Source organism: Danio rerio, chromosome 10 (assembly GCF_049306965.1).
Source record: "Danio rerio strain Tuebingen ecotype United States chromosome 10, GRCz12tu, whole genome shotgun sequence".
NCBI lineage: Eukaryota > Metazoa > Chordata > Actinopteri > Cypriniformes > Danionidae > Danio > Danio rerio.
The window spans coordinates 49150212-49169211 of NC_133185.1; the positions used below are offsets into that span (position 1 = coordinate 49150212).

The 19000-nt window shown below is 38.7% G+C and overlaps 1 protein-coding gene and 1 long non-coding RNA gene across 6 annotated transcripts in view; one reads left to right on the plus strand and one right to left on the minus strand.

Annotated features, from left to right (window-relative positions):
- The window catches only part of LOC141376481 (uncharacterized), a 77361-nt gene extending 68584 nt beyond the window's left edge, over positions 1–8777 (plus strand). Inside the window, exon 3 of the long non-coding RNA XR_012386611.1 lies at positions 8729–8777. This is a non-coding gene — a long non-coding RNA (uncharacterized lncRNA). The remainder of the gene's footprint in view (positions 1–8728) is intronic.
- mctp1b (multiple C2 domains, transmembrane 1b) overlaps positions 1–19000 on the minus strand; it is a 107080-nt gene that overhangs the window by 33920 nt on the left and 54160 nt on the right. For 2 of the 5 annotated variants that reach the window (XM_009305692.5, XM_002663670.7), the window contains exons 2-5: positions 9713–9827; positions 9087–9229; positions 8749–8828; positions 6143–6263 (exon numbers count right to left, since the gene is read on the minus strand). The exons of 1 other annotated variant lie outside the window; for it this stretch is intronic. In XM_009305692.5, the coding sequence (XP_009303967.1) occupies positions 6143–6263; positions 8749–8828; positions 9087–9229; positions 9713–9827 (459 nt within the window). Of the gene's footprint in view, positions 1–867; positions 916–6142; positions 6264–8748; positions 8829–9086; positions 9230–9712; positions 9828–19000 lie in introns of all 5 variants that reach the window. 2 more of the 5 variants (XM_073915239.1, XM_073915238.1) reach the window with 2 other exon arrangements.

Consider the following 19000-nt stretch of genomic DNA (forward strand, 5'->3'; position numbering starts at 1 on the left):
ATGAGCACAGTGTCTCCATCTTCTGATGGCTACTTCCAGCAGGATAACACCATGTCATGAAGCTCAATCATCTCAGACTGGTTTCTTGAACATGACGAGGAGTTCACTGTACTCAAATGGCCTCCACAGTCCCCAGAGCTCAATCCAATAGAGCAGCTTTGGGATGTGGTGGAACGGGAGATTGGCATCATGGATGTGCAGCCGACAAATCTGCAGCAACTGTGTGATGCTATCATGTCAACATGGAGCAAAATCTCTGAGGAATATTTCCAGTAGCTTGTTGAATCTACACCACGAAGGATTAAGGCAGTTCTGGAGGCACAAAGGGTCCAAACCGGCTCCAGTAAGGTGTACCTAATAATGTGGCCGGACATGTGAAATCCAATTATGAACATATCTGTAATTTCCATATATCACATTTCTATGTATGCTGTTATTTAAAAATGTGCACTGCTCTTTAGGAGAACTCCTGTGGTGCATTCACACTGGGCTTCAGAGTCAACGCTTGACAGAGGGCGTGTCTGAAGTCGGGGCTGACGCGATCGTCATAGCAGCATCAGCCAATGAAATTAGCGAGCAATCGGCTACTGTCTGAGCTGGTGTATTTGCATAAAGGGATCTGATTGGCTGACGCTTTCGTCGGCGCTTAAAAATTTGAGAATGTCCCATCTTCGGATCCACAATGCAGTTCGGCAACGCCTTACATCACCTATTCAAAGTGAATGGGAAGCATTGAGGCTGACGCCCTGTGTGAATGGAGCGTTCGTGTTAAGATCAAATGTTGTATAAACACGGGCCCTGTTTAGTAAATCTGTGTGTGAAATAGTGTCCGCAGTCAGTCAGAGGATTCCTCAAGCGCTCTCTTACTTTTTTTACCTTACTGCAGCGCTTCCAGCTTCTCCTCAGTAGCACAGTCTACAAAAACAACACAGCAGGTCACTCGTGTTACTGTAAAACTGGAAGCAGGATCCAACTGAGTTACTAATATTGCACAGTATTATGTGAAGTACTTGTATAGACCGTTTTGAGGGATGTAAATAATAACAATGGTCCTGACTTATTTCCTGTTTTACATTTTAAATTCCCATACCTTCTGTGAGTCCAAAAAGCTCCACATATTGATGAATAATGTTATGAGAGCTGTTATAACTCCAAGTTATCATTGAATCGCCTCTTCTTACACATATTAAATAGTTTAACAGCAAGCAGGAAATAAAATGGTCTATTGCAGGGGTGTCAAACTCAATTCCTGGAGGGCCGAAGCCCTGCACAGTTTAGTTCCAACCCTGCTCCAACACACTTACCTGTACAGGGTCCCCACGGGGTCTTAAAAAGTATTAAAAAGTCTTAAATTAAAAAAAAAATCGAAATTTATGGCTTTAAAAAGTCTTAAATATTTTTGCACAGGTCTTATTTTTCCGATGTCCATGTAACACTAAATCTAATGCTCATTTAAATTATTTTTGTTGTTGTTGTTAGGTTTTTGGGGTGTTGTAGTTCTTTATTTCACTAGTCCAATTGTAAAATGCAGTATTACAACTACAAAAAAGTCAACTTGCAATAGCCAATCATCTTTCTGTTATTAAACTCAGTGCGCGTGACGAATGTGTCATCATCGATGTGTTTGCGGAAGTTCGCTTTGAGTGCGCGCGACATGATTTCGGCTGGTAGAGTGTGCCGTTATTTCATTGACATGTCGCAAGCGCAGTTTTATAAGTGCGCTGTAATACGAGAGAGCGAATCTCTGCTCACGGTTTTCTTTGTTCATGGACAAAACTGCTTGCGAGCTCTCAAAATACTGGCTGCTCACGTGCGAATGATCTGCTCTCGCTCTGTCTGACTCCTTTTGTGCTTTTCCAGAGATGCATCAGCATACTGTAGTATTAAGAATAGTGAACTGATAAAATGAAATACAGTGTAGTTTTACTACAGTAAAGTGTGGTGAATTGTAGAATAATATATTGTAAATTTTAAAGTTTACTATATTGTAAAAAAAAAACTAAAGCACTGGGTAGTTTGTTTATAATACACTTGTTGTGTAACCATAGCAACTATAGTATTACCACAACAGAGTAATTGAAGTACTTTACTGTACTTCACAAAACACTACACTAGTTCACTTTATTTTAGTGATAAAATGGGAATGATAGTGGGATTTATTTAAAGAGTGAATAGTACAGTAAGCTATAATACTACCTAATCAGGTTTTTACCCATTTTCTATCACAGTTACATTTCTGCTTGCCAGAATGACCAATAATTATTGGCTAGAAATTGCAACAGCCATGGGAAAGGAGGAAAGTTTTGTAAAACTTTGGCAAAAACTCTGAGGGAAAAATTTGTTAAAACAAAAAAGAGGCCCCCAAAAACATCTTCAGTGATAATGATTATCTTTTTATTAGTCTGATTTTACTTTCTGTTTTTTTTTTTGGACCGACCCCTGTCATTTAAAAAAATATATATCTCAATGGTGAACGTGTCAAGTATAAAAGCCTTAATCTGTTTCGTCAATGGTGTATTTAACCTGACTTTACTACTGTTCAATTTAAATAACTTTATTTTACCCCTAATTTTGTGCTTTTCCATTTTCTCTCGCGTGTTTTTGATATTGCGATATAGGTCTTAAATTTAATACTTAATGGTCTTAAAAAGGTTTTAAAAGGTCTTAAATTTGACATTATGATATCTGCAGAGACCCTGCTGTAGGTTTCAAACAAGCCTGAAGGACTCAATTAGTTTGATCAGGTGTGTTTAATTAGGGTTGGAACTAAACTGTGCAGAGCTGCGGCCCTCCAGGAACTGAGTTTGACACCTGTGCTCTATAGTGTCTTAAGTTAAGTGTATAGTCAACTAGTAACAGTATATGTTAATTATTTATCATGCTATCGCATATCATATTAATCTTCAATATCACAGAGCTCTAGTTTATACTTGTGTTTATTTATGTCCCGGTCCTGCAAGACAGTTCTTTCCACTGTAAATCCATACATGTGGCAGTAATGTTTGACCTCACTTCATCATTTTACTGTACAAAAGTCTCCGAATGCGACGTGTCTGTGAATGTTTGCATGTGTTGCAGGAACACCATGTGAATTCTGATGTTTTCTCCTGCCGTCTGCACAGTGCAGCAGCTTTCTAATGTCTAATTCAGAGTCTCTCCATGCATTATGCAGAAAGCACAAACGTCCCATCATCCCCGTGCAGTGTCTTCACAAAGCATTTCAGGCGGGCCTACTCTACCAGATGAGATGATTTTTAATCCACAAACATTACAATTATTATATGTAAGCATTAGCTGAGCAGCTCAAAATGTGTAAGGCTGGATGGTCAGGCATACTCGCTGCTGTTTGTGCTGTCAATCTGGCAACCTGTGTTTGTGTCAAGTCTAAGAAGCAAGTGCCGGATGAAAAAACATGACAGTGTTTTGAATTTGGACTGCAATACTTAGTTCAACCACCAGGTGTCAATCCTACATACTGCATCTGTACAGTTTCATAACATATTTCCATCCAATGATGCAAATTATAAAGTGAGAGTGATTAATGTGCTGCACTTATAAAAACACATGCAATTACAGAAAGCGCCAGCAAAAAAAGAAAAGATCCTCATCGGTTTGAAAGCATATGTGTTGCAAATCCTCACAACCCAAACACATTTAATAAATTCTCTGCATTTTCTCACAACGCAAACAAATTCAGATAACCCTGGCATTTTTTCACAATACATGGAAAAGCACAGAACATAACGCATATCTCTACTAGCCGGGCTTCCAGCTAACTCTATCAAGCCTCTTCAGCTGCTCCAGAACGCAGCAGCACGAGTGGTCTTCAATGAACCTAAACGAGCACATGTCACTCCGCTGCTCATCCGTTTGCACTGGCTGCCAGTTGCTGCTCGCATCAAATTCAAAGCTCTGATGTTTGCCTACAAAGTGACTTCTGGCCTTGCTCCTTCTTATCTGCTCTCACTTCTGCAGATGTATGTGCCCTCCAGAAACTTGCGTTCTGTGAATGAACGTCGCCTCGTGGTTCCATCCCAAAGAGGGAAGAAATCACTTGCGAACGCTCCCGCTCAATCTGCCCAGTTGGTGGAATGAACTCCCTAACTGCAGCAGAACAGCAGAGTCACTCGCTGTCTTCAAGAAACCACTAAAAACTCAACTATTTAGTCTCCACTTCACTTCCTAATCTGCAATTGCCTCTCTGAATATCACACTAACTGTACAAAAAAAAAAAAAACTAATACTACTAATAGTTCCCTTCTTAGACTTTACAGACCTGAAACTTGCCTATAGCACTTCTTCATTGTTGCTCTTAGTTGTGTAAATTGCTTCCTTGTCCTCATTTGTAAGTCGCTTTGGATAAAAGCGTCTGCTAAATGACTAAATGTAAATGTAAAAATGTAAATATGTTTCAAGGGGACCCTAAAATGTGACGAAACCGGCTATTTAGGTTATGGTTATTTAGGCTAATAATATGCAAATGCCAAGGAAATTATGTAGTCAGAATGTTAAAATAAACAAAAACTCACCTTTCAAAGATCACCTACAGCAGGGGTCACCAATCTCTGTCCTGGAGGGCCAGTGTCCCTGCAGGGTTTAGCTCCAACTTGCCTCAACACACCTGCCTGAATGTTTCAAGTATACCTAGTAAGACCTTGGCTGCTTCTCAATATGCGTTCTTTAGCGGTCTTGCGTTCTCGTGTTCTCGTGCAACGTCATCATCAGCTGCCAAAGTTCAGTTCCAATACTCAAGACCGCAAGTACGGAGGACGCGTGAAACTTCCCGGATGTGATCTTGATATCGAGGACGCAATGATGCAGACTTGAGCAGCGAACTCGCTCTGGAAGTCCCAGAAGTCATTGCGGCTGGAGGTGGGAAGCGCTGCATTTTATTTAGATTTATTATCAAAGTTCAGAGATATCACTTATTTACCTCAGGAGTTTCCCTAAATGAAACGGTGAAAGTAATCATTAACATGAACATCTTAATAAAGGAATAAACACATTAAGGGTGTTTGTTTGCTGGAATTCGTATTAAAATCTGTTTTATTTATATTGTGCAGAGTATATTTATAATGTTTTTATGCAAAGTATATATTTTGAAGAGGGGGGAAACAATACAGCGTTGTATGAATGCTGTAATGTTTAAATAATTTATCATTTAAAACACCTGAAGGTCATGTGACCATCAGGAAGAACGCAGCATCCCATTTCTCAAAGGACGCATTCTCTGCCCTCGCGGTCTCTTGAGTTCGTTCTTCCGAAGACACCTGGCAAGACCGCTCTCCACAAGAACGCAAGTCTGTTCTCTGCATTCTTGGAATTGAGAAACAGCCCTTGATTAGCTTGTTCAGGTGTGTGTGATTAGGGTTGGAGCTAAAATCTGCAGGACACCGGCCCTACAGGAACAAGTTTGGTGACCCCTGACCTACAGCTTAACTGATTAATAGTCACAGCACAATAAACAAATCCCAGCCAGGTCCGGCGTGTTGTAGGGTTCCCTTGAAACATTTCCGTGGTTGTTGCTAGAGCGGATACGTTTGCGGCCGGAAGTTAACGTGAATTATTTTTATTATTTATTAAATTTCTCATTTGTTGTATTTTATTAACGTCTACCCCCACCCCAACCCTACCCTTACTGTGACGGTTATGTAAAAACTGTAGTTGTACCGAGTATTAGTTATGCTATCTATTAAATTACCCAATAAAATGTATTTTTTTAACGCCTACCCCCACCCCAACCCTAAACCCAACCCTCACAGTACTGTAAAAATATGAATTATTGTTATACAGTGTCATAAAAAAATGCTGCTTTATTAATGTGCATATTGCACTTCCGGCCGGCCGCATATTCGATCTAGACTTTACCCATTTCCGTTGTGTTCCCAACTATTTGCATGTATTTTGAGAGAATGCAGGCATTTTCTAAATGTATTTGTGAAGATTTACAACACGTATGCTGTCTTCCTAATTTGCTGGCGTTTCTTTGTAATTGCTCGTCTTTCTTTAATTCCAGCATGTTAAGCTTTCTCAGCCACTGAAGAACAAGACTTATACTTAGCCTTTCCATTCAGTGAGCCCAAGTCAACAAAATTGAATTGTACAAATAAGCAACATAAACAATATTACTGAGTCTGACCACCTGTCTGAGCGCCTCTCTGTCCGCTGGGCTTCTCGGGTAAAGAGTGACCGTCAGCTCTAGAGAGCCCAAGTCCTGATCAGGGCAGTGAGGGTCCTGAAGGTCCAGCCGAACATCAAGAGGTCTGCATCAAAAACACATAAGGGATAAAGTACATGAAGCCGATTGTCCTCACAGAACAAGGCCTGACAGGTTAATCAGCAGCTGTTGTAAAAGACTGAAGCGTTTATTCTGCACTCTAAAAAACCTTGAGTTATTTATTTAACCCAGTGGTTGAGTTAAAAACATTGAGTGCTTTGTGGAGTTATTTTTAACCTTTATTGGATTATTTAATAATAACTCAACCAGTTGGGTTCAATATTTGGTGCTTTGTTGAGTCATTTTTAACCTTTATTGGATTATTTAATAATAACTCAACCAGTTGGGTTCAATATTTGGTGCATTGTTAGGTTATATTTAACCTTTATTGGATTATTTAATAATAACTCAACCAGTTGGGTTCAATATTTGGTGCTTTGTTGGGTTATATTTAACCTTTATTGTATTATTTAATAATAACCAGTTAGGTTCAATATTTGGTGCTTTGTTGAGTCATTTTTAACCTTTATTGGATTATTAATTAATAACTCAACCAGTTGGGTTCAATATTTTGAATTTCAATAGTTAACTGATTTAAAGGGCACCTATGGTAAAAAATCTACTTTTCAAGCTTTTTGCACAGACATGTGTAGGTAGAGTGTATAGACCATGATATTGGGGAGATACACACACACAGTCCTTTTTTTTTCAATTTAACAACATAAAAACAGTGGACCAATTGGAGTGATTTTCAAAGCGACCGCAACTTGACGTAGGAGTGCGATCCCCCCGCCCACCAATTTTGATTGACAGGCGCTTCACCTAATCCTCAGTTTGTCGTTTCGTGTCCGCCATTTTCAGCGCTAGTCAAAGCGAAATCGCTAAAGGAACAGCCTTGCTCTGTTTTTAGATGTTGGACTCAACACAAGATCAATATTCTCCACATTACCACTCTAATCGGAATTATTGGTTGTACCTTAAGTAGGTTTGCAAACGTGTACTTTTCATTCTACCTTAAACTTCAGACGTTTGTATTTCTCGAGGTCACAGAAGCTCTCTGTGATCTTAACTAGGTGCAGCTGGAAAAGTGCAAGCATGTTGCCTCATGTGCGCGTCTCTCCATTGGAAATAAAATAACAAACTTGCCTGCAGGTCACACACCAGAAGCTCCGCTCTGCGTGGGGCAACGCCGACGCAGCACCATGCATTTTGGAATTCTGGGCGTAGGTTTCTGTCGAGGTGCACGCAGCGGCGCTTTAAGTCGGCGACTGGGCGCCACGGACAGCTGACAACTTGAGGCGCGTTTTGTGTGTGCCCTGATGGAAACCTGTGGTTAGAATTCTAAAATGCTTGGCGCGATGATTCGGGACACTTCATGTTTCTGCCGCACCACTGAGAGTGTCTGGTGTGCCGTGTCGCGGCTTCGAGCGACGCATCCGGTGCCTCAGTCAAAGTTAATTCAGTGTGTGTGGTTATTAGTCTCGGTGTACAAGCTCGGCACTTGAAACTAGCACACAGACACAAATGATTTTGTACTCTCTGCTTGGTCTGTGACCGAGTCGTACATGTACGGCTGAATGCTGATCCTCTCACTCCTGCTCCTTCTCTTAGTCTGCCTGTCTGTTGCAAACACAGAGCGGGGGAGCTCTTGGCTCCGCCCCCTTGTTACATTGCAGGAAGCCGAGACTAATTTCCATGTGAAGCAACACGCCTCTAAAACAGCCAACTGTGTACACGCCCGCAACATGACACTTTTAAACACATTATAATAAAAACATCTGAACTGTGTGTTGAACTGAACCTAAACTGGCGCACTCAGAACAACCATAATACTAATATTAAATCTTAAAAAAAGGGGTAAACTATGTGCCCTTTAACACAGAACAGCTATATTATTATGCATACGTAATGTTGTTTTTGCGTTATAATGTTTATTTAAGCTTTAACGCAATAATGTTGTTGTTTTTTTAATCAAATGACCTCTCCGTGTCGTGTGTTTTATGTTAGTTTCACCCCAGCACTCTTAATTATTGATGATACAAACGCGCACGTCATAACGATCTATATTAAATGGCTAAAAACAAGTACGTGTCTAGAACTTAAAATGTAATGGAAATAAAGCATTTACAATGATTTTGAAGACTGTATGTTATTTATTTACACAGCCATAATTAATAGTGGTACTTGTAATAGTAGCAATTTTATACCAGAATGGGGAAAATATTAAATTTACCCAAAATAACCCAATGCACTGGGTTAAAATAACCCATAGTAGGGAAGGTGCAATAATAACCTATAGTTGGGTTATATGTTGGGGTATTTTTAACCCAAGTATTTTAACTGAGTGCATTATTACACGGCTGTCTGGATTACTCACTTCTGATCACAACATTCTGAGGTTCATTATTCCCAGATAACAACCGCTAAATGTTGCATGCATTGAACTGTTTTATTGTTGATCTAATTGTATGAATTTGATACTAAATCTTGAATTCTCTTGTTTTTTGGCAGTAATGTTGAAGACGTGATACCTCTGCTGCTCCAGAGACTCCAGGTAAAGGTAAGCCGAGCCCATAAAATCATCCTGAAGGCCAAAATCATAGTCAAACACCTAAAACAGAGTAAAAAAGACAAGTACATTTTAAGAAACATGATTTAGGATTTTAGTATAAGACATTGGTAATCAGATGTACATGTAATTCCTGCTGCCATGTGTTTGGCTAATCAGAAATTTGAGTCAACGAGCAGTCAGACAGGTGTACCTAATAAAGTGGCCGGTGAGTGTATATATGTATGACATGTAAATATTAAATTGCCATTAGGTTTCTTAGTTTCTACAGACATCTATGCGATAAAAGAAGACTTTTACCTTCATATACAGAGGCTCTTTAAGGTTGTCCACTATTAGGCAAACGCGTTCATCCCAAACCGGGTTCAGGTTCTTCTGGATGATTTTACTACGGAAAACCTCTTTACCGGCTAATTTAAACTTCACATATGGGTCACTCGTTCCTGAAATGCAACATACAAAACACACCTTTATTTCTCACTGTGATCGTATTTATACAGATACGTCTCTTAAAGGGACAGTACACTCAAAAATGAAAATTCTGGCAACGTTTACTCATCCTGCATTTGTTCTAAGCCTGATAAGCAGGTTAGGGTAATTAGGCAAGTCATTGTATAACAGTGGTTTGTTCTGGAGACAATCCAAAACTAATATTGCTTAAGGGGGCTAATAATATTGACCTTAAAATGGCTTTAAAACAATTAAAAACTGCTTTTATTCTCGCCGAAATAAAACAAATAAGACTTTCTCCAGAAGAACAAATATTAGAGGAAATACTGTGAAAAAATCCTGAATCTGTTCAACATCATTTGGGAAATATCTGAATAAGAAAATTAACATGGGGGCGAATAATTTTGGATTTAACTGTATGTGAACCGATGCTGTGAACTGTCCCTTTAAGATGAGAAGAAACAACAGCATGTTACCGGCGCGGTCTCGAATGGCGAGGTTGTTTCCTCTTTTCAGCACGATATCCAGCTGGTACAGTGTTGAAGTGGGCAGTGCAGGCTGTACAGCACCCTTAGCAACTGTAGTAACACCCTGAAACAAAACAGACATTGGCCCAGAAACATCAGTGCGCATGATTATGACCTCTGCAAATACACACGGGGGTTATTAGTAGGTGTTATTCTGGGTGTGTTCTATATTGTTGCTACAGGGTGTTTTACGGTATGGAGTTGCTATGGTGCGTTCTACTGTAAGAGGTTGCTAGGGTGTACTGGTTGTGTTCTATATGGTTGCTAAGGTGTTTTCTACAGTATGTGGTTGCTAAGGCGTGTTGTACAGTTTTGGGTTGCTAGGGTTTTCTGGGTGTGTTCTATATTTTTGCTAAAGTGTGTTGTACAGTATGGGGTTACTAGGGCGTTCTGGTTGTTTTATATATGATTGCTAGGGTGTTTACTACATTATGTGGTTGCTAAGGCGTGATGTACAGTATGGGGTTGCTAGGGTGTTCTGGTTGTTTTATATATGATTGCTAGGGTGTTTACTACATTATGTGGTTGCTAAGGCGTGATGTACAGTATGGGGTTGCTAGGGTGTTCTGGTTGTTTTATATATGATTGCTAGGGTGTTTACTACATTATGTGGTTGCTAAGGCATGATGTACAGTATGGGGTTGCTAGGGCGTTCTTGGTGTGTTCTATATGGATAAATATATGGAAAAAGCCACGAAAAGGTGTGTTCTATAATAAACGGTTGTTTTTGTGTTCTGGGTGTGTTCTATGGTTGCTAAGGTGTGTTTTACAGTATGTGGTTGTTAAGGTGTACTGTATGTGTTCTAAGGCTGTTAAGGTGTGTTCTACAGTATGGGGTTGCTAAGGTGTTTTGGGTGTGTTATATGGTTGCTAAGGTATGTTCTACAGTATGTGGTTGCTAAGGGGTACTGGGTGTTCTAAGATTGCTAAGGTGTGTTCTACAGTATATAGTTGCTAAGGTGTACTGGATGTGTTCTAAGGTTGCTATGGTGTTTTCTACAGTATGGGGTTGCTAAGGTGTTTTGGGTGTGTTCTAAGGTTTGTAAGGTGTGTTCTACAGTATGGGGTTGCTAAGGTGTTTTGGGTGTGTTCTAGGGTTGCTAAGGTATGTTCTACAGAATGTGGTTGCTAAGGTGTACTGGCTGTTCTAAGATTGCTAAAGTATGTTCTACAGTATATAGTTGCTAAAGTGAACTGGATGTGTTCTAAGGTTGCTATGGTGTTTTCTACAGTATGGGGTTGCTAGGGTGTTTTGGATGTGTTCTATGGTTGCTAAGGTATGTTCTACAGTATGTGGTTGCTAAAGTGTACTGGTTGTGTTCCATATGGTTGCTAAACTGTGTTCTACAGTTTGTAGTTGCTAAGGTGTTCTGAGTGTGTTATAAGGTTGCTAAGGTGTGTTCTATGGTTTGGGGTTGCTAAGGTGTTTTGTGTTCTATATAGTTGCTAAGTTTTGTTTAAAATTATGTGGTTGCTAAGGTGTGTTCTACAGTATAGGGTTGCTAGGATTTTCTGGGTGTGTTCTATATAGTTGCTAAGGTGTGTCCTACAATACAGGGTTGCTAGGGTGTTCTGGGTGTTTTCTATAGTGTTGCTAAGGTGTGTTTGACAGTATGAGGTTGCTAGGGTTTTCTGGGTGTGTTTTATATTGTTGTTTTGATGTGTTCTTTACTACAGTATGTGGTTGCGATGTGTTCAATTGTAAGTTTGCTAGGGTGTTTTTGGTGGTGTTCTATATGGTTGCTGGGTATATTGTGTATTATGGGGTTGACAGAGTGTTCTGGATGTGTTCTATATGGTTGCTAAGGTGTGTTCTACAGTATGAGGTTGCTTAGGTGTATCCTACAGTATTGGGTTGTTAGGGTGTTCTGCGTGTGTTCTGTATTGTTGCTTAGGTGTGTCCTACAGTATGTTGCTGCTTATGTGTGTCCTACAGTATGTTGTTGCTAAGGTTTGTCCTACAGTATGTTGTTGCTAAGGTGTGTCCTACAGTACGTTGTTGCTAATGTGTGTTCTACAGTATGTTGTTGCTAATGTGTGTCCTACAGTACGTTGTTGCTAATGTGTGTCCTACAGTACGTTGTTGCTAAGGTGTGTCCTACAGTACGTTGTTGCTAAGGTGTGTCCTACAGTACGTTGTTGCTAATGTGTGTCCTACAGTATGTTGTTGCTAAAGTGTTCAGGGTGTATTCTATATGGTTGCTAAGGTGTGTTCTACAGTATGTTGTTGCTAAAGTGTTCAGGGTGTATTCTATATGGTTGCTAAGGTGTGTTCTACAGTATGTTGTTGCTAAGGTGTATCCTACAGTATGTTGTTGCTAATGTGTGTCCTACAGTATGTTGTTGCTAAAGTGTTCAGGGTGTATTCTATATGGTTGCTAAGGTGTGTCCTACAGTATATTGTTGCTAAGGCGTATCCTACAGTATGTTGTTGCTTATGTGTGTTCTACAGTATGGGGTTGCTAAAGTGTTCAGGGTGTATTCTATATGGTTGCTAAGGTGTGTTCTACAGTATGTGGTTGCTAAGGTGTTCTCTACAGTATCCATACTTCAGTAAGTCATCAGGTCCTCATTAATGAAGTATAAGCACATCTCTTCATAACGAGTAAATGATTAGAGGAACAGTTAATGTTTGTGGTGCCAGTGGTGCGGAACGAGTTATAAAATGGAATTTAACATTTTGGGGCATCAGAAAACAAAACCACAAATTATGTCACATAAACACACGGCAATATTTGGCACAACACACACTGAGAAAACACTTCCTTTTTTCAGCCTTGAGTAAGCGATGAGGTCAAAAACACTTTTCTGTCAACGCTAAATGTGTTTGCAGTGTCAGCTGAACTCAGGTGATTTGCATTTCTTTTAGACATGCAGTGTTTAACATCCTGTTTAATGACAATATTGAGTTTGTCAAAAATTAAGAATATTCATTATTATATTGGGGATTCCCCTGAACACATCCTGGTGTGTGTTAGTAATGTGCTCATGGCTCACTGATATTTAGAGAAACAATATTTATCTTCTCATGGCATTTCACTGAGATAACATCTCAATAGCGTCTCAATAACATCCAAAAATAATGAAGGACAGCTTTCACTTCCTCGTCTGCTGAAACTGAGAGTCACAGCTCAAACACCTACACATCTACTCTATAGATGATTAATACTTCATTCACACCTAGATGATAACTTATAAATAAAATATAACCACAGCTATATTTATTACCTGCACCGGTGCACAGTGTTTGATTATTTAAAGCATGTGAAGCATTGTAAAGCAGGTTTCTGATTGGCTGTCAAATGTTTTACTATTATTATTATTATTTTTATATTAAGTAATGACGCTCTGGTATGAGTTATGAAGCTCTGATGTAGAGATCTGCATGGGACTAAATTTTGAATCCCGCTCCCGCCCGCACCCGCCAGGTTTTAGCCCGAACCCGACCACTCCCACTTATATTAAGCATTTGTTGTCCCGCTGCCCGACCCGCCCCGTTTTCTATCCGCCGCGCCCGATCCCGCTGGAAAGAGCTGGGGGAGAACAAAACCGAAAACCACCCAGCTTTACAGAGTCCAGACAGCCTATAACAAGCTGTCTGTATAAACACACACACACACATAGCACCAAGCACACACACACAGACAAAGCTCTCTCTCTCTGTCTCTCATTTGCGCGCACTAGCATACACACACACACACACACATAAGCACCAAGCACACACACAGGCAAAGCTCTCTGGCTCTGTCTCTCATTTGCACGCACTAGCACACACACACACACACACATAAGCACCAAGCACACACACAGGCAAAGCTCTCTCGCTCTCATTAGCGCGCACACGCGAATGAGAGGTGTGTGTGTATGCGCGCGCGAATGAGAGCGAGAGAGCTTTGACACATACACACAGCAACAAACAAGCTAAACACAGCATCGCGCTATTTCATTTACACACACATACGCATGCCGCTCGGGAGTCGGGCGCGATATTGCTAGACAGCCCGCTCCCACCCCAAATTAAACCTGTTACCGATCGCTCCCGCGCTTTATTTGAAAATTTATTAATGCAGACCTCTACTCTGGTGTGAAATTTGCTGTTCTTTTATTTTATTTATAACAATTTTTAGTATTATGTCTGTCCTACAAGCATTTAATGTAAATCTCTGGCAAATAATGTGCAAATAAATCTCAGCTTAAAATGTGATTTAAAAAGTAAAATGCTCCAGATTTATGTGACTTTTTTAGGGCTTTGCAATTTGGCAAAAAAAAAAAAAAAAGTTTATAATATATCCAACATTGGCTCATTCTGAAAACGTAGCCCTGTATGCATTTCTGGAGATCAGGAATTATGTTGGCAAAATGAACGTTACGGGGCGGTATGATGCCGTTCCTTTTCTCGCTCACCAGCTGACCGCTTATCTCCATATGAACGGCTTTTCTGCTGTTACCAGTTTGCCCAGTGGCTCGAAATGTTTTTTTTTTTTACAGGTTATTCTTGTTTATTGTTTTTTTTTGTTTTTTGTTTTTTTTTATTAGAATATGCAAAAATCATACAAATACAAGAAAACATCAACAGATAACAAATACAAAGCAACCAACAAAACAAAAACAAAACAAAAACATCAACAATATAGTCAGGTACTGGTATGTGCGTGAGTGTGTGCGTGTGAGTGTGTGTATGCATGTAAAGGTAACTTGGTGGACAGGTCAGAGTCCATACATTAGGAACAATAACAGTCAATAAATGAAGCAAGTGTCACAGATATTAATAAAACATATAGAAAGAAACCAGTCAGAGGTAGGGAGTAACAACAATGCTTATTAATGTATGATAGTAAATATGAGAGTAAAAAGAGAGAAAGGACAACAGTAATAACTGACAACAATAATAATAAATCACAAGTACTACACCAACTACTACTACAGAAAGTTACTTATATTACAACTACTACTGCTTCTACTACAGCTACAACCACGACTACTACTACTAAAGTGTCTACTAATACTGATACTACTACAACGACTACCACTACAATGTCTACTGCGACTACTACTACTACTACTACTACTACTACTACTACAATCACTTCTACTACATCTACATCAACAACATCTACTACTGATATTACTACCAACAACGACTACTACTACTACTGTAACTACCACACCATTACTACTTCTGCTACTACTATACCAATGACATCTACTACTACATGAACTACAACTTCTATAATCTCCGTAACAATTACTCAATAACAATCGATACTATTACAATGACTACTACTTCAACTACTACTACTACTACTACTACTACAACTACTACCGTTACAACTACAACAACTTCAACCTTACTAATGATAATGGTGTAAATACTTGTAATAATGATAATGAAAAGATAACAGGACAAGTCAGAACAGTAATAATAATAATGATAACAAAAAATAAAAGTAATACCATTTATGACAAAGATGTCGAGGAAAGGGGAGGATGGGAAATCAGGGAGAGGACAAGTAATAATAATAATAATAATAATAATAATAACAATAATAATAAATAATAATAATAGTAGTAAGTAGTAAGTAGAAGGGGAAAGAGAGGAAAAGAGAAAATAAACTAATAATAATAAACAAAAATTAATAAAATAATAATAATAAAAATAAATAAATAAATAAATAATAAAATTAAAAAACAGAAAATGAAGGGGAGGAATCGAAGAAAAAGAAAAGAAACAAAAAGAGTGAAAAATAAAATAAAATAAATAAAGTTCAGCAAACAAAGCAATGAGAATAAGCAAAAAAAATAAATAAATAATAAAAACTAAATAAATAAAAAAAGAAAACACTATATCAATGCTAGTTATGAATTATACAAACCGACATGGAAGAATAATATTAAATATATGTATGATAGATTATTAACTTGATAACTATAATATACTCATGCTGGTAATAATAATAATAATAATAATAATAATAATGATAATAATAAAAATAACAACAGCTGTAACAATAAATTGAGGAGGTGGCTCGAAATGTATATCGGCGGATTTGAGACGCAGAGAGGAGTTGACCACAGTGATGGAGTTCGAGTTTGGTAAAGAACGCTTCCAAAAAGCCTCTGGTGAATTTACGTGAGAACAGCACGCACGAATGGCAGTCTCAAATTTAAGATCTGAAAAGCATACACAGCACCCTCTTGTGGATTTGCGAATACAAAAGCTGCAAAAATATGTAGCTCCTGAGACATATTTGGCGCTCTCTAGAAATGTATATAAGGGTACATTTTCAGAATGAGCCTGTGTTGAATATATCAATATGACAATAATAATATATAGAATTAAGGATTTCTTGGAAACTATTTATTCTAAGGAGACCTTTTTACACTTACCGGCCACTTTATTAGGTACAGCTTACTAGTACCAGGTTGGACCCCTTTTACCTTCAGAACTGCTTTAATCCTTCATGGCAGAGATTCAACAAGCTACTGGAAATATTCCTCAGAGATTTTGCTCCATATTGACATGATAGCATCACACAGTTGCTGCAGATTTGCTGCACATCCATGATGCCAATCTCCCGTTCCACCACATCCCAAACGTGCTCGCTTTGAACTGCAGCAGATCGTCTTGACCATGCCTACATGCCTAAATGCATTAATTGCTGCCATGTGATTGGCTGATTAGAAGTTTGCGTTAACAAGCAGTGGGACAGGTGTACCTAATAAAGTGGCCGGTCAGTGTATTTCCATTTAGTAATTACAAAAAGTTACAATCAATAATGCAATTAGTTTTGTATCATTTTTATATTTTCTATTATATTTGCAGTATTTTCTTTCTTGTTCCTGCAAACACAGGGAGAACATGCAAACTCCGAACAGAAATGCCAACTAACCCAGCCGAGGCTTGAACCAGCGACCTCCTTGCTGTTTAAATTATTAAACTAGTAACAATTTAAAGATGTCCATCTTATAATCATTTTAAATAATCATAATTATGACTTTTGCAGGATGTTTTTTATAGTCGTGTTAGCGTTTATAGGTTAAAGATCAAGGTAATGTTCAATCAAATCAAGTTCAAGACCCTGCATGAAGTGGAAACAGTGACACCTCAAACTATTTATTTTCATTAGAGGTCATTCAGATGCATCTCCTTGTATTTTGAGCAAAAGTATATCTCACACAGATCCGTTCTTTAAACACAAATACATAAAAGAAATGCCTCCAACTTTCTGTGTAAGTTGTTGAGAAGTTCAACAGGAAGATGCAACAGTTCACACTGCGGTATTTAAAGTTACAAGCCAACTTCCTGTTAAACAACAGCTTTTGAAGGTACCATCGCCCTCACCGTTCACTTACACTTTCACATTCAAGTGGTTCTAAACTTCTTTCTTCTGTTTAACAAAGAAGAAGATACTCTGAAGAATGTTAGACTATAGAATGTTAGAGTTATTCTCATTATTAATGTTGGAAAAAAGCCATCGACATCTACACTACCTGACAAAAGTCTTGTGGTTGATCCCAGTTGTAAGAGCTACAAATAATAACTCGACTTCTAGTTGATGATGTGTAAGAGTGTCAGAAGGTGGATTTCTCTGTTGAATCATCTGTTGATCTGCATCCCAATCATCACCAATACTGCAGAAGACCTACTGGAACCAGCATGGACCAAGATTCACACAGAAATCAGTCAAGTTTGGTAAAGGAGAAATCATGGTTTGGGGTTGTATTCAGTATGGGGGCGTGCGAGAGATCTGCAACATCAACAGCCTGAGGTATCAAGACATTTGTGCTGCCCATTACATTACAAACCACAGGAGAGGGACAATTCTCCAGCAGGATAGCGCTCCTCATACTTCAGCCTCCACATCAAAGCTCCTGTAAGCAAAGCTGCTCTAGGATTGGCCAGCCCAGGCACCAGATATGAACATTATTGAGCATGTCTGGGGTAAGATGAAGGAGGAGGTCTTGAAGATGAACACAAAGACTCTTGATGAACTCTGGGAGTCCTGCTGAAGGCTTTCTTCTTCATTCCAGATGACTTTATTAATCAGTGATTTGAGTCATGTCAGAGATGTATGGATGCAGTCCTCCAAGCTCATGATGGAGTCAGACACAATATTCATTCTGTCTCCACTGCAGCAGGACTTTATACTCTATACAGGACATTATTTCTGTTCAGTGATGAGACTTTAGTCTGAGCAGAGTCAGACCGCACTGTCCTCATCAAATCAGTCAACATCAAGAAATGATCAGATTTAATTGTGCTCAAATAAGCAAAATCTAGAGCAGTGTTTCTCAACTGGTGGGTCATGACACAAAAGTGGGTCGCAGGAACATTTTCAGTGGGTCGCGGAGTGTGTGGTCAAAAAAAAAAACAACAAAAGTTACATTTTTTACTTATTTTGCTTATACCGGACTTTTATTTTGAAATGCGTGTGAGACAACCCTACCGTTTTACATGTGAAGCGCAAGTACGACCCCAAACATGTAAAGTATGTATATATGTATATTGACAACAAAAACGATTTAAAGCCTCAGAGTGTCATATGTAGTGAGGTGCTCTCATTAGAGAACATGAAACCTTCTAAATATAAACAACATTTAGAAACCAGAAAACATGTTTTATAAACAGTTTATTATTAACAGTATTTGTCGTTTTTACTTTGTAATATGTCTATAATTTGATCCATTTTATTAAATGACACACTCAAAAAAATCAACTAGGCATGTATTGCAATTACAAAATAACAATTTGTCAGATTGAAAAGAACAAATCAAGTTTACGTATGTTAAATGATTAATTCATGTTATTTGGAACTGAATCAAGAAATAATCAAATGAATTTGATCAGAACATGTTGATTCAATGAGACTGAGACGCTTCAAATCGACAACCCTCACTCTGGAGAGTCACTTCGCGCATATCAGTAGGTGGCGGTAGTGCGTGTGGATGTCACCATACGAAGAAGTATCACCGCGTGTTTTCGGCACAGTTTGGGAATTGGTTTTCCCAAGAGCTTGAATGTTATGCATGTTATGTTGTTGGCTATATGTTTCCTATACATTTTATACTTTTACATTTTGAATAGGAGTACCAAAGTGAAGAAAGCTGTTTAAACTCAATTGGTAAAAAAAATGATGTTAACGTCCTACAGGAATTGCTTGGGGATCAGTTTTCTTAAGAGCCGAGGTTATTTTGTTGGCTAAATGTTTCTTATACATTTTATATTACATATTACAA